The following is a 14201-nucleotide window of genomic DNA, read 5'->3' as shown; positions in this document are numbered from 1 at the left end:
AGGCGTTTTTGAATTACTGTGAGAATGGCAGCTTTTTACATTTTTTCCATTGACATGAATGGGTGAAATCTGATTTTCTGTTTGTAGCTCCGCCCACGTGTGCAGGTGGGCCGCGAGACCCCCAGAACATATCACCCCAGGTAGTGAGGAATCTGCATACCAAGTTTAGTTCAAATCGGTCCCACAGCTTTTTACATTTTTCCCATTGACTTGAATGGGTGAAATCTGAAGTTCTGTTTGTAGCTCCGCCCACGTGTGCAGTTGGGCCGCGAGACCCCCAGAACATATCATCCCGGGTAGTGAGGGATCCACATACCAAGTTTCGTTCAAATCGGGCAAGCCGGTTTTGCGGAGGCAGTTTTTACATTTGTTCCATTGACATGAATGGGTGAAATCTGATTTTCTGTTTGTAGCTCCGCCCAGGTGTGCAGGTTGGCCGCGATACCCCCAGAACATATCACCCCAGGTAGTGAGGGATCTGCATACCAAGTTTCGTTCAAATCGGGCAAGCCGTTTTTGCGTTGGCAGCTGTTTTACATTTTTTCCATTGACATGAATGGGTGAAATCTGATTTTATGTTTGTAGCTCCGCCCACATGTGCAGGAGGGCCGTGAGACCCCCAGAACATATCACCCCAGGTAGTGAGGGATCGGCATACCAAGTTTCGTTCAAATCGGTCAAGCCGTTTTTGCGTGATCGCAGCACATACATACATACATCCGATTTTATATATATAGATTAAATAGTATTTTTACCAAATTTATTTGGCTGGGTAAAACTGCCCAATTGCTTTAGTATCATTACAAAAAACAATTGCAGCGGGGGATAGGGGGTAAATTTTCCCAACTTTTATAGGTACCATCAAGCCTATATAATGCACCAGGGTATGTATTGGATCCTCCCAGAGCTCATGGAAAATCTCCCGGATTGGTTATACTTAAGAGTGGAAATTGATGTCCTCATTGCAACTGTTCCATGTGTTGAGTATCAAATTACCCAGTTATGTAAAGGACAATAGTATTTTATTGGACACCTGGAAAACCTTGAAATTTATTAACAAATTAACAGATACTTCAGTAGAGAAATCCACATATCAGTCCATATGGGTGAACTCCAAGATTCAAATTGGCAAGTCTGGGATCTTCTGAACGCAATGGATGCAAGTAGGGATTCGGACACTTGAGGATGTTATCTCAAATGGGAAAATGCTTGAGTTTTCACAACTGCAACAAAAATATGGTATAGCTAACTCTCAAAATTATAAATGGTTGCAGTTGAAGCAAGCCTTTCAGAAGGGGTTCCCTGATTAGCAAAATTTAAAAAATTATTATAGACTGCAGATCCTTTCTTTCCAGACAGATACGTTAGGACATCAGGCTGCCAGGTAGTATAAATTAATATCTGAGTTCTTGAATAAAAATCCCAAAAATGGTCTTTGTGACATTTGGAGCATTGAGATAAAGCAGTATATTTCTGCGTCTCGATGGCCACGAATTTGGACTTGGAAGATGAAATGTACAGCGTCAGCATCTATGAGACAAACATGTGGTTTTTTTTGCTACATAGATCTTTTTGGACCCCTGTTAGGTTGCATAAGTTAGATAATTCTAAATCTAATAGAAGCTACCACTGTCATTTAGGCATTGGGACACTGGATCATCTGCTGTTCTATTGTCCTTTGATACTTAACATTTGGAAGTCAATATGAGGTAGAATTAATAACATTTTGGAATCATCAATTCCTCTAACGTATGAGGCAGTCATTTGAGGTACAATATTACATGTTAAGCCCCCTAAAGATCAATATAGAAGCCATCTTTACCTTATAATGACTGGGATAGCCGTCCACATGATCACCCCTAACTGGAAGAACTATGATCGCTTAAATCTTTCGTTCTGGTGGGCAAGTCGATTTGAAAGGATGAACGCTGAGTATTTGGGGCATGGTAATATATTTAAATTGATATGGGGCCCATTGACATCTTATGTTACCTCATTATAATTGATTGTTGATTGTGAGTCAGTTTTTGTTATTTTGATACATATCCAGGGAAGGGTGGGAGGTGAGTTATTTCTGACATAAATTGGTTTTTAAATATCTGCACTTGGGGTAAGTGGGAAGATATCAGTATTTAGAATTGGGTAAGGTTTTTGCGGTATTATATGTTTGTGTTTTATTAAATAATCATTGGGTGGGTGGGTGGATGGGGGAAAATGGTTGATTATGAACATGTGTAAGTTGAATGTGCTTTTATTGTATAATTATACAATACATTTGTTATATTGCACTATTGAAGTTTTGAAAATTAATAAAGATTTAAAAAAAAACATCCATGATTGAAATGGTCATCAAAAAAGAATCATTTCAAATTTGAAGAACAGTTCTATTAACAAATAAAGGGTGTTGCTGTGGAAACCACAATTGCCCCCTCTATAGCCTGCTTGTGACGACTCAGTTTGAACAAAAATATGTGTATTCGAGCATTTATGCTTCTCATAAATTATTGTGGAAAAAATATATAGATGTCATCATCATGATATGGCAGGGCTCATTAGAAGAGCTGAAGTTGTTCACAGATTATGGGGCTCATAATAAAAAAAAATACGTCTAAAAAGTGGCCTAAATGGGTACTTGGACAATCAAAAAGCCTGATTGTCCAAATACCCATAACCAAAGCTGGTTTTAGATGTATCTAAAACCAGCTTAGGCCTTTCCCCTGCCTCTAAACGCATAGAGCGAAAAGAGGCATTTTTAGAGGGGAAAGGGCGGGAGGTGGGCCGACCTAGACATAGGTGTACAGCAGGTATAACCAAAACTTTAGGCAGGTTGACTAATACTTTTTGACTTAGACCAAGGGTGTGGCCTTAGGCACATGGGCTGGGTTAGGTCCAAAATGGGGGTCCCGGTTTATATTCAGGTTATCCCCCAGTGACCACCCGAAACCCTCCCGGACTTCTTGCAGGCCTGTCTTAGGCCAGGAGGAATCCCTCCCGTCTCCTGCCCCGCTGACACTAACAATTACCACCCTCCCTCCTTCACGTACCTAGTTCCCTGGTGGTCCAGCTTGTATGCGCTGAAATCCTCTTTTGTAAAAGTAGTAGCCAGCGGCGCACCTGGGCCGGCACGCAGGAGCGAGCTTTTCGTGCTCCCAGCTGGCCCTGCACCGCTCATTGATAGGCTATTGCGAGAACCGCGAATCCCATGAGAACTTGCGGCAGCCTATCAATGAGCGGTGCAAGGCCGGCCGGGAGCACGAAAAGCTAGCTCCTGTGTGCCGGCCCGGGTGCCCCGCTGGCTACTACCTTTAAAAAGAGGATTTCGGTGCATACATGCTAGACCACCAGGGAACTAGGTATGCGAGGGAGGATGTTAATTGTTAGTGTCAGCTAGGGCTGGAGACGGGAGAGATTCCTCCTGTTCCGGCCTATCACTAGGTGATTTAAGTTAAGGGGCTGTTGGTGGAAGGGAATTTGTTTGGATTGAGAGGTGTGGGGTAGGAATTGAGTGCTGTCGGGGTTAGCATTTGTGATTGGGGTGATTGGGGGAGGAGAATTGCCACAGCACATATCCTGACAGTACCTTGCACTACCAGGCTGCTGGTAGCACAGCTGCATTTGTTGCCTCTTTTTCAGGTGACGGTACATTCAACTGCACCATCACCAATCGTGACAGCTAGTGCATGGTATTGAACCATGTGCTAGCTTGGTATTGAACCATGTGCTAGCTATCACTGCTGGCTGCGTTAGAGGGCAGAGGGGAGTACGGGACAATCAAGCCATTGTGACATCACTGATGAGGCTGGCTCTTTTTAGGGGGAAGAGGGTACAGGGAAGGAAAGTAGGACATTGTTCAGAGCCTGGCAGGGAGGGGGGACAGTATTCAGAGCCTGGCAGGGAGGGGGGTTGAGTGCAGAACCTTGCAGGGGAGGATGTGACAGAGGGTCACTGGGTGCAGATCCTGGCAGGGAATGGCACTTGAATATTAAGCCCCCGACTTAAATTTGAGTCAACCATTTTTTCCTTTTTTGGGGGGGAAAAATGGGGGCCTCGACTTATACTCGGATCGACATATTCAAGTATATACGGCATATTAAATAGAAGACAGCGTATTTTACAGAATCTACTTGCAAGCCAGCTAAGTACCAATCATTTTCTTGCTTTACATAAAAGTGAATGAATGTCTGAAGCAAGGTGTGTATATTCTTTTAGAGGAACTTAGTGTTGCAGTGATGGTTCCTCTCATTGCTGGTCTTTTCACAATGACCTGGTGAAAGGAGCACTGAGCACACTACATATTGTGACCGGGCGCGGCCAAGCTGGGTTTAGCAAGTGACCATCCCTAGTGCACACAAACCTCAGCCGAGCGGTTTTGCGAGGTTCTTTTGGTAGCTTGGTATTGGTATAATAAAGAGTTCCAACAACAATGGTGCAGTTTCTTGGTATAATTTATTGTTCATAAATCATAAGCAAACTTTCAGACAGGCTTTTCAGGTTTGTATCACCTTGTGTATCATTTCAGCATTCAGAAAACAAAACAATTTTCAGTTCCAAGCCCACAATCTCAGAAAAGGAAAAAAAACTTGTCCAAACTGCAAACTTTTCTTCTGCCAGGCACAAACTCCCCTTGGGGTTAAGCTTGGTGGCCCAAGGAAGGGATCCTCTCCTGTAGTTCCCTTAACAAAAATGGCTGCCTGGTGGCCTGGAAATATTCAACAAAATTTCAGCCTTATATTGATCTAGTACACAATCCAATTTCTCCCAGCCCTCTTTATCATGAAAAGATTAGATTATCTCCATTCCTTCCATGCTGGGCAAATCTGTTTCTTCTACTTCCATATCACAAGTAAGGTCATCATCAGCCATCTCACTATCTTGCCCAAACACAGACTCACCCTTCTCATTAGCCTCTACCTCCCCAACCTCTGCCTGGGCTTGTTGCCATGAGGTGTACTGTGGCTTTCTGGCTCTCTGTGCTGGGAGATGTAGTCTTTCCATCTGTTTTCCCACAACTGGATTAGGTAAAGCTAATAAATATATGAATCTTTTGGTGGCTATACAATCATTTTTTTATATTCTGCTTGTATTTATATATATTTCTTTAGGTAAAGCTAAACTAGATCTGCCTGCTTTAGGAAGGGCTTTAGGTTTCATTGCTGGAAGGCTTAGCTTGTAAGTATTCCTAGGGGCTGCTTTGGGACTCTCCTTAGCAGGCTCAGGAATACTTTCCCTGCTGGTTTCTCTCTTCTGGCTAGGCTTCTTTGCTAGGAACAGGGGCCGCCCTGTGATAATATATATTATTATTTTTATATGGTATATGGCACTTAAAATTGAGGATCCGGCACATGAGACTGTCTTAGAGCCCAATGTAAGTATCTCCTTTTTCTTGTAAATCCACACTTTATTCCAAGACTAGTGGGATTAATTTTGTCTACCCGCCAGGACTTGTAGGAAGCCTCATATTCCAGTGATTTAAGCTCCATCTCTCTCACCTCAGTACTGTCCCCTGTAGAACCAGGTAGTTGTAAAGCAGTCAGGAACATCTGTAAAGGACAAAGACAAGAGAGAGAGAGAGGGTACAGAGACACTCCTCGACAAATAAATCTAATCTGCTCATGGTAAGAAATGTAAAACTGCAACAATTAAACATAATTGAACCAGGTCAGTAAACATTAGAAACGGAAACAACAAGAAACTGTGCTATAAGGAGACACAGCCTGCACTGTCAGAAGGGGACGCCTAAACTAGGGATCACCCCAAACTGAGTGCTAAACCCATTCTGATGGCACTCATATAAAGCCTGGTCAGAAAACAGAAATACAGTTTACCAGTGCATGGAAAGGCAGACAATCGGCAAATCAGCAAAGCATAGAGCGGGTTCCTGGAATAAAGTGTGGATTTACAAGAAAAAGGATTAGCATTACATTACATTACATTAGTGATTTCTATTCCACCTGTGCCTGAACCTAATTTTTCTTTCTTGTAAATCCCACGTTATTCCGGGACTAGTGAAATGTAACAGAGCAGTCCCGGAGTAGTAGTCTGCACCCGGAGAGAAGTCACCGCCAGGCCTTTCATCAGGCCATCTTGCAGAAACTCCAGGGTACAAGAAAGTGACGGAACAGACGGTCCACCTGTCTCAGGATGCACCATGCCTGATAACATTTACAAGTCTTCATATAGGCAGCAACTGTGGATGTCTTTGTGCTGCGAAGCAAACATGACAACCACCACTGAAGAACAGCCCTAGCCAGTTAAGGCCATGTGCTCAATAGCGGTCTGGATCCTGCAGTGCAATCGGATCCTGCGTGAGGTGGTGAAGCTAACAAGGGAGCTGGAGACCCTGATCCCACTGGAGCTGAAATAGGTCAGCATACCACGAGCACTTCAACCAATTGGGTGTGGCACGGAACACAGGGCCCTGTGGGCCGCTATCCGGATCAACAGACACCCTATCAAGGGTCATGGAAGGAAGACATATAGGAGACCCATCTGCGACCTGGGCTGAACCAGAGCATCCAGGCCTTCGCTACTGGCCTCACTACTGAAGAATCGATCAGCTTTCTTGTTGGCGCCTTTTGAGATAGGGACCACTCTCCAGGGTCCAGACTGACAACTGAGAAAATCCACCTGAACGCTGTCCACTCCGGCCTTGTACGCCGCCGACAGTGCCACTAGGTATCTCTCCGCTCACATGAGAAGTTGAGCCTCCATGCTCAGGAGGCACTCCTTGTATCCCTGCTAGTTGACGTAAGCCACTGCATTGTCCACGAAGACCCAGATGGCTCGATGATGGAGACGATTTTCAAAGTGGAAGAGAGCCAGTCTAATTGCCTGGGGTGAATGGGGCCAGTTTTGCTCGATGGGTAGCAAAGGGGATCCACTACTTATTTCAATTAGTGGAGGATGATGGGACAATCAAATCCTTTGCTCAGTTGCAGGAGGCCTTTGATCTTCCTCACACTGATGTCTTTGCTTATATGCAAATTCACAGGATTGACGGTCAGTCTAGAAGAGGTATGCAGGCAGATTGATAGGCTTAAAAATGATAAATCCCCGGGACTGGATGGCATCCATCCGAGGGTTATCAAGGAACTGAAAGGGGCTATTGCTGAACTGTTTCAACTAATAGTCAATCTGCTGATCAAATCGAGGATTCCGGATGACTGTAAAGTGGCAAATGTTACGCCGATCTTCAAGAAAGGTTCAAGGGGAGATCCGGGAAACTACAGACTGGTGAGTCTGACCTCGGTACCAGGAAAGATGGTAGAGGCGCTGATAAAGGACCGCATCATTGATCACCTTGACAGATACGATCTGATGAGGACCAGCCAGCACGGCTTCAGCAAAGGAAGATCTTGCTTGACGAACTTGTTGCACTTCTTCGAGGGAGTAAACAGGCAGATAGACAATGGTGACCCAGTCGACATTGTATATCTGGATTTTCAAAAGGTGTTCAACAAGGTCCCGCATGAACAACTACTTCGAAAAATTGCGAGCCATGGAATCGAGGGTGAAATACATGGATTAAAAACTGGCTGGCGGATAGGAAACAGAGAGTGGGGGTAAATGTACAATACTCAGACTGGAAAAGCATCACGAGTGGAGTGCCGCACGGTTCGGTGCTTGCACCCATGCTCTTCAACATATTTATAAACGACCTGGAAATTGGTACGACAAGTGAAGTGATTAAATTTGCAGTCAATACGAAGTTATTCAGAGTAGTGAAGATGCAGGAGGATTGCGAAGAGAAATGGACCACTCTCGAGAAATGGACCACGACATGGCAAATGAGGTTTAACGTGGATAAGTGTAAGGTGATGCATGTCAGTAATAAAAATCTTATACATGAATACAGGATGTCCGGTGCGGTACTTGGAGAGACCCCCAGGAAAGAGACTTGGGAATATTGGTTGACAAGTCGATGAAGCCGTCTGCGCAATGTGTGGCGGCGGCGAAAAGGGCAAACAGAATGCTTGAAATGATTAAGAAGGGGATCATGAACAGATCGGAGAAAGTTATCATGCCGCTGTACCAGGCCATGGTACGCCCTCACCTGGAATACGCATCCAGCACTGGTCGCCGTACACAGTACTACACGAAAGGGTCCAGAGAAGAGCAACTAAAATGGTGAAAGGACTGGAGGCGTTGCCATACAGTGAGAGATTAGAGAAACTGGGCCTCTTCTCCCTTGAAAAGAAGAGACTGAGAGGGGACATGATCGAAAGGTTCAAGATAAAGACAGGTTGTTCACCCTCTCCAAGGTAGAGAGAACGAGAGGACACTCTCTAAAGTTAAAAGGGGATAGATTCCGTACAAATGTAAGGAAGTTCTTCACCCAGAGAGTGGTAACTGGAACGCTCTTCCGGAGGCTATTATAGGGGAAAACACCCTCCAAGGATTCAAGACAAAGTTAGATAAGTTTCTGCTGAACCAGAACATACGCAAGTAAGGCTAGTCTCAGTTAGAGCCCTGGTCTTTGACCTAAGGGCCGCCGCATGAGTGGACTGCTGGACACGATGGACCACTGGTCTAACCCAGCAGCGGCAATTCTTATGTTCTCCTGCCATTTGACGGCTGCTTGTCAGTAACTATTGTCTACGGCATTCACTATAGGATCTCAGCTCCTAGTACCTCTTAGATTTCACCGTCACCTAAAGTATGAGTCCCCTTTGCTTAATCATACTAGATTGCGAGATGCTTGGGCTCATGATCTTGAACTGCCTGATGATGTGATATTAAAAGCAGTTAGACGGTTGTATGTTTTTCGCAAATATACCACTTTTTGGGAACAACTTTATAAGTTAATCTTAAGTTTGTATATTTCTCCTAAGAGGACTTACCTCTCTGGGTTCAGAGCATTGGCGGCCTGCCTTTGTTGTCAGGCACCTGAAGCTGGTTTGGGCCATATGTTTTGGACCTGTCCTGCTATTCAGTCTTTCTGGGACTCAATATTTTCTTTTGTAGAGTGCCTCTGGGACATTACTGTACAATGTTCCCCACTTTCCTTGCTTGGTGTTCCTCTACATTATTCTCCTCGCAGAAAGGGGGCTGCTCCTATCCTCAAGTGGACGGTTCTCGTTGCTCTGAAATGCATCTTGCTCAAGTGACTGGAGGTGGAGGCTCCTGACTACTCCCTATGGCGTTGTCACCTGATTTCACTCCTGATGTGGGAACGCAGAGATGTGCTGGATATTTCCTCTCTCCAGGGGTACTCTTTACAATGCATTTAGGAGCCCTTTTGGAACACTATGACTCCCCTAGCTCGTAGCCGCTTATTGAACTGTGGTTCTATACACCCGATTGAGTTCTTTGTCTACATTTGAGTCTAAGTCTATGTATTTGCCTTTTCTTGCGGTTTGTCTTGCGATCCTTAGCTTGAAGGAGGATTGGGGTATGGGGAATGGTTGGAGGGGGGGAGTTGGGTGGTTGGGAGAGGTGTTGGGTTGGGGTTTTATTCACCAAATTGTGAGCTTGTTTTCTGCTATATTCTGCTGTGTTTTTCTCCTTTTCTCTTACAAGCTTAATAAAATATATTTGACAATAACATCCATCAAAGCCATAAATGGCATAATACTGGTTCTTCCCCGTTCCAGAGGTATTATGGACTCCTGACCCAGAGCCCCCATCTGAGACCCTATATCCTCCCAAACTGAGTATTCCCTCCTGAGAGTGCAGTGGCATTGACTCAGACCTCCAATCCTCCCAATTTTTCTCTGACTAACCCCCTAGCTCCTGAGACTAGGCTGTCATGGGGAGAAACGTCTGAGAGGCAAAAACCCTATTGGAACTAGCAAATGGAACCCCACAGAGGATAAATGGGCCCTGATAACCCATATACACCCCAAACATGAGTCATACATGTGCTAATCTCCAAAACCTACCCCTGCCTCCCTGTGGCCCCGGATACTCCCGTGTGCCATTGCTTCACAAATGATGTTGAATCATTGTCAGGGCTCCAGGGATGGGGTTTCCTTCAAAATTCGAGCCACCTGTAACTCAAATGGCCTCGAAGGATCAGAGGAGGGCTGTGCTGAATGCACCTGCCCTTCTCCACTCCTGAGGTAGCCATCCAGTGCAAATCTGGCATGAATCAGGAGTAAAAAGGCTTGAGGAGTCCATTTCTTTCTTCCTCCCCTCTTAAAGTCAATTCAATTTGTTACCTTTGCTTAATCTTCTGTAAACCGCATAGAACTTCACGGTATTGCGGTATATAAGTTATTATTATTATTATTTCAATTGATTTTGAGTCAAATCTATTAGTTTCTGAGGCAAATAGAAGCTTTTAAAATAGGATCAAAAAATCCTAGATGGTTACCGTGGCAGTGTTTTGGCACCAAAAAACAGCCCGGGATAACTAAATAAATGTACAAAAAACTATGGGAAATGGGTTTTTGGAAGTGAGAAACCTAAATCCAAACCCCAGAAACCCTCAAAAAGGCATTTTAAAGATCCCCCATCCCCAACACCAACGTGCCCCTTAGGAAAAAATAGCACAGTACTCACAGTACTGCCTCTTTCAACTTGAACATAGGCTAGAAGAATGTGGAGACGTACTGCCTCAAACAGGCTTTAAAAAAAAATCACCCCAAAAATTCACAAAAGCTACCTCTTTTGGCTGTCACTCAGACTGAGTTAGAGCCCAAAGCCCTGATAAAGTCCCAGGGACTGACATGGGTGCCACTCAATCTGAACTCAAGCCCTGGCACAGTCTGTGGCAAGCACTGCTTCAAGGGGAACAGTCCCCGAGCCACAAAATAATTAATGCAGGCCAGCTATGTAGGTGTCCTCTAACAGGGTGGCCCTTCCAACTACAGATGTCTGTCACCACGGGTCTGTGTCTCCAAAGAGGCAGAGCTAACCCAGGGAAACAGGGTACCTCTTTAGCACCAAAAAGCCTGAAAATAATAAACAGAATAAACAAAGCAGATCAGAGTGACACCTTCAACTAAGATAGAAGGATGAATTGAACAACACAGAACAGTGCAGAGTAGGCGGTGCTGAAAAAATTAAAGTGATACCTAGACAGACTCACAAGTAGGGGTGCAAAACCTACTCTTCAAGACTCATATGCCTTTTGAACTAGAAATTAGCTTTGACAAAAATAAGCAAACTATATACTACTTTTGTACATTTGTTTAAATATTTCAGTAATGAGAAAGTTTAAAAAATGTGTATTAAAAAATTCTTCCACCTCTGGTTTATATTTCAGAGCCAGCAGAAGCCAACAGCCTTACCTCTTGCTATCCTAGAATTCACCAGTGTTCTTACCCTGCATTTCAAAGGCCTCAAAATTTGAGGAATCCAGTTGGTGGGACCAAGTTAATTGGTTACCTCCTACTGACTCAAAATTCCACCTAAAGGTTCATAAAAAGAGTCACGAGGATTTTTTTTTTTTTTTAATTAAATGGTTTTTGTACCCTGAATTGTCAAGAAAGCTTTAAATTTAACTGTTCAATGTACTGTAGTGCATAATGAGCTATTGACTAATGGAGATACCTGGTTAGAACAGGACAGTGAACTACTATTTAAACATATTAATATTAAGTAAATATGCTTTCCTTTGTAAGTCAGGAACTTTTGCATATAGCAAAAATAATTATCAGTACACTAATTTTAATGCAGCTTCAGTATATTGGCCCTGGAGTTGAGTTTTATATAGGGCTAGCAAAAGGTGCCATGAGCACCTTAGCAACTACTCAGGTGTGTGATTTTGCAAGATAATACAAACAAAAGTAGCATTGACAAACCAGAATACATTTCTTTAAAAGTGCTTTAAGGCAGTGTTCATCAACCACCGGTCCCCAGACCAGTGCTGGTCCGCAGAAATTTCCTGCTGGTCCATTGAACAGTGGTCCATTGGGCCGGCATGTGCATCGGGCCTGAAACAGTATTCTTCATCCGCCAATCCGCGGTGTGATCGATGTGGCGTTATCTTCGGGCTGACTCCCTCTTCTTCACTGCCGCAGTGCACAAAGCCGCAGGCAGCGACTACGTATGCTTGTCCTGTGCCTGAACCAGAAGCCTTCTCTCTGACGTCGCAACATCAGAGGGAAGGCTTCCAGATGAGGCGTAGGACACACAAGGAGCCACTGCCCATGGCTTTGTGCACTATGTCAGTGAGGAAGAGGGAGCCGGCACGAAGATAACGCCGGGGGTGGCATAAAACATCCTGGCAGGAGCAGACCAGAAATTAAGGCACAGCATGGAGAGAGGGAGACAACAAAGATAGGAGGAATGATTTTATTTTTAAATTTAGTTATTGAATTGTGTCAATTTTGAGAATTTACATCTGCTGTCTGTATTTTGCACTGTTCAGGAAGAAATGAATTTATTTATTTTTCTCTGGGGTTGTACAGCATGCAGAGTCTTGTTTGTATATATTAGTACTTTTAGTTTTTGGTCCCATATTTGCAAAGGGGTTATCTGTGTTCTGGTAGGAATGAATGTTGAGAAGCATACGTGCAGTGTGCTTTGTGTAGTTTAATTTTGTGGTTAACCATTATGTGTTGTTAAGATTATATTGTGTGTGTGTATATATATATATATATATATGAAAAATTAATGGAAAAAATAATGTTACAATTAGTACTATTATGGGAGCGGGGGCGAAGATTGGGCAGAGATGGGCGGGGTCTGGTCTACGACTTAGCCCAGTGTTCTTCAACCACCAAAATAATTATTTTATTTCCGCCGGTCCATAGGTGTAAGGGATCATCAGACTGCCACCCGAGTAGCTTAACTCGTTGTGGTTCGAATCCTCACAAATCCCGTCTAAGCAACTTTCTGTTTTTTCTTTGGACTCAGTCACCACAGCTGTTTGAAGCCACCATACCACCATATACATGTTCCTATATAATACTGTACAAACAATTATAGATGTAATTACCACATTCCCCTTATGCCCAAGAATTAAATTGATACAGAACAAATATTTTGCTTATCTGCACGCAATTACATAAAGCCATATTACCATTTCATATCGAGTATGGCAGCAGTTTCCGTCCTCTGAACTTCAGTTAGGGGTGTGAACAGCTGGTCTGGGCGGCAGAAGTACAGGTACAGGCGGCCCAGTCTGGTGTGTGGGTCATATGTCTTTTCATCCCCCGCTTCAGGCTAAACACAAAATATAAATGGCATGTGTCTCCTATATATGCAAATCTGAGACCCAATATATGCAAAACTCTCTCATGCGCATTCATTATCATAATCCTAAAAACAACTAGTTAGATGTACCTCCAGGAAAGACATGAGAAGTACTGCTCTGGTAGCAAGCCTTCTTTCTTGCTTCCCTACCTCAAATCATCACCTAAAGCACAAGTCTTCCATTTTATCATACATATATGCCAGACACTGAAGCACCTTCTGCTGACCTACAGAGATGACAGCTTTTGTTTCTAAGAACGAGTATAATAAGCATAAATAGCAAAACTTTTGATATATCTCTGTATTCCCTGGGGGGAAGAGAGAAATGAAAAATAAACCCAAAGACATTTGTGTTCTTCAGGAAAGAAATTCAGAAAATGTAAAAATGATGCAACATTTAAAATTTTCCAGCTTTATTAAATAACTAGCTATAAAAGGTTGTTCCTAATATTTTAAAGGTAATATGCAGAAATAAAACAAAAACATAAAAGAAAAAAATACCTTTAAAAAACCCTATCTGTACAGGTACTTTTTTGACTAGCAGTTTCCTTCTGCCTCTTGGAGTTTCCAGCCCAATTAAAAACAGGTTTGAGATCCAGTGTCATGGGCCTTCAATGGAGCTATCTTCAGAATTGCCAAGGCCCATGCATCAGAATTCTATAATGGGTCCCATGCGTCACTGAGAGTTCCTCCCCCATAGATAATGTGATCATATGACACGTTTTGAATGGGACCGTCCCGTTTTTAGATCCCCTGTCCTGTTGTCCCCACGCACAGCTTTGGGACACCAAAATGTCCCATTTTCAGAAAGAGCGTTCCGAAGTTATGTGTGGGGACAATGGGACAGGCAATCTAAAACACTGTTCTTCAACCACTGGTCTTCAAAAATTTCCTGCTGGTCCATAGCGATCAGGGGGGCCTGATGAACTTGCCTGCAGCCGGGCCAGATTAAAGGTCCTGAAATTGTCAGGGGGCCTGCTGTAGAAGGGCAAACAGACCACTCAAAAAAAATTTTTTTCATACGGCAACGGAGCCCCCCTCCCCATGGCAATGCCCCC

The 14201-nt window shown here is 43.7% G+C and overlaps 1 protein-coding gene across 3 annotated transcripts in view; it reads right to left on the bottom strand.

Annotated features, from left to right (window-relative positions):
- Positions 1 to 14201, bottom strand: part of DPH7 (diphthamide biosynthesis 7) — a 259140-nt gene that overhangs the window by 177910 nt on the left and 67029 nt on the right. For all 3 annotated transcript variants that reach the window (XM_033960736.1, XM_033960738.1, XM_033960739.1), the window contains exon 3: positions 12971 to 13113. In XM_033960736.1, the coding sequence (XP_033816627.1) occupies positions 12971 to 13113 (143 nt within the window). The remainder of the gene's footprint in view (positions 1 to 12970; positions 13114 to 14201) is intronic.

Source organism: Geotrypetes seraphini, chromosome 10 (genome assembly GCF_902459505.1).
Source record: "Geotrypetes seraphini chromosome 10, aGeoSer1.1, whole genome shotgun sequence".
Classification (NCBI taxonomy): Eukaryota; Metazoa; Chordata; class Amphibia; order Gymnophiona; family Dermophiidae; genus Geotrypetes; species Geotrypetes seraphini.
The sequence above is the reverse complement of the archived record's forward strand: the minus strand, read 5'-3'. Positions and strand labels throughout refer to the sequence as shown.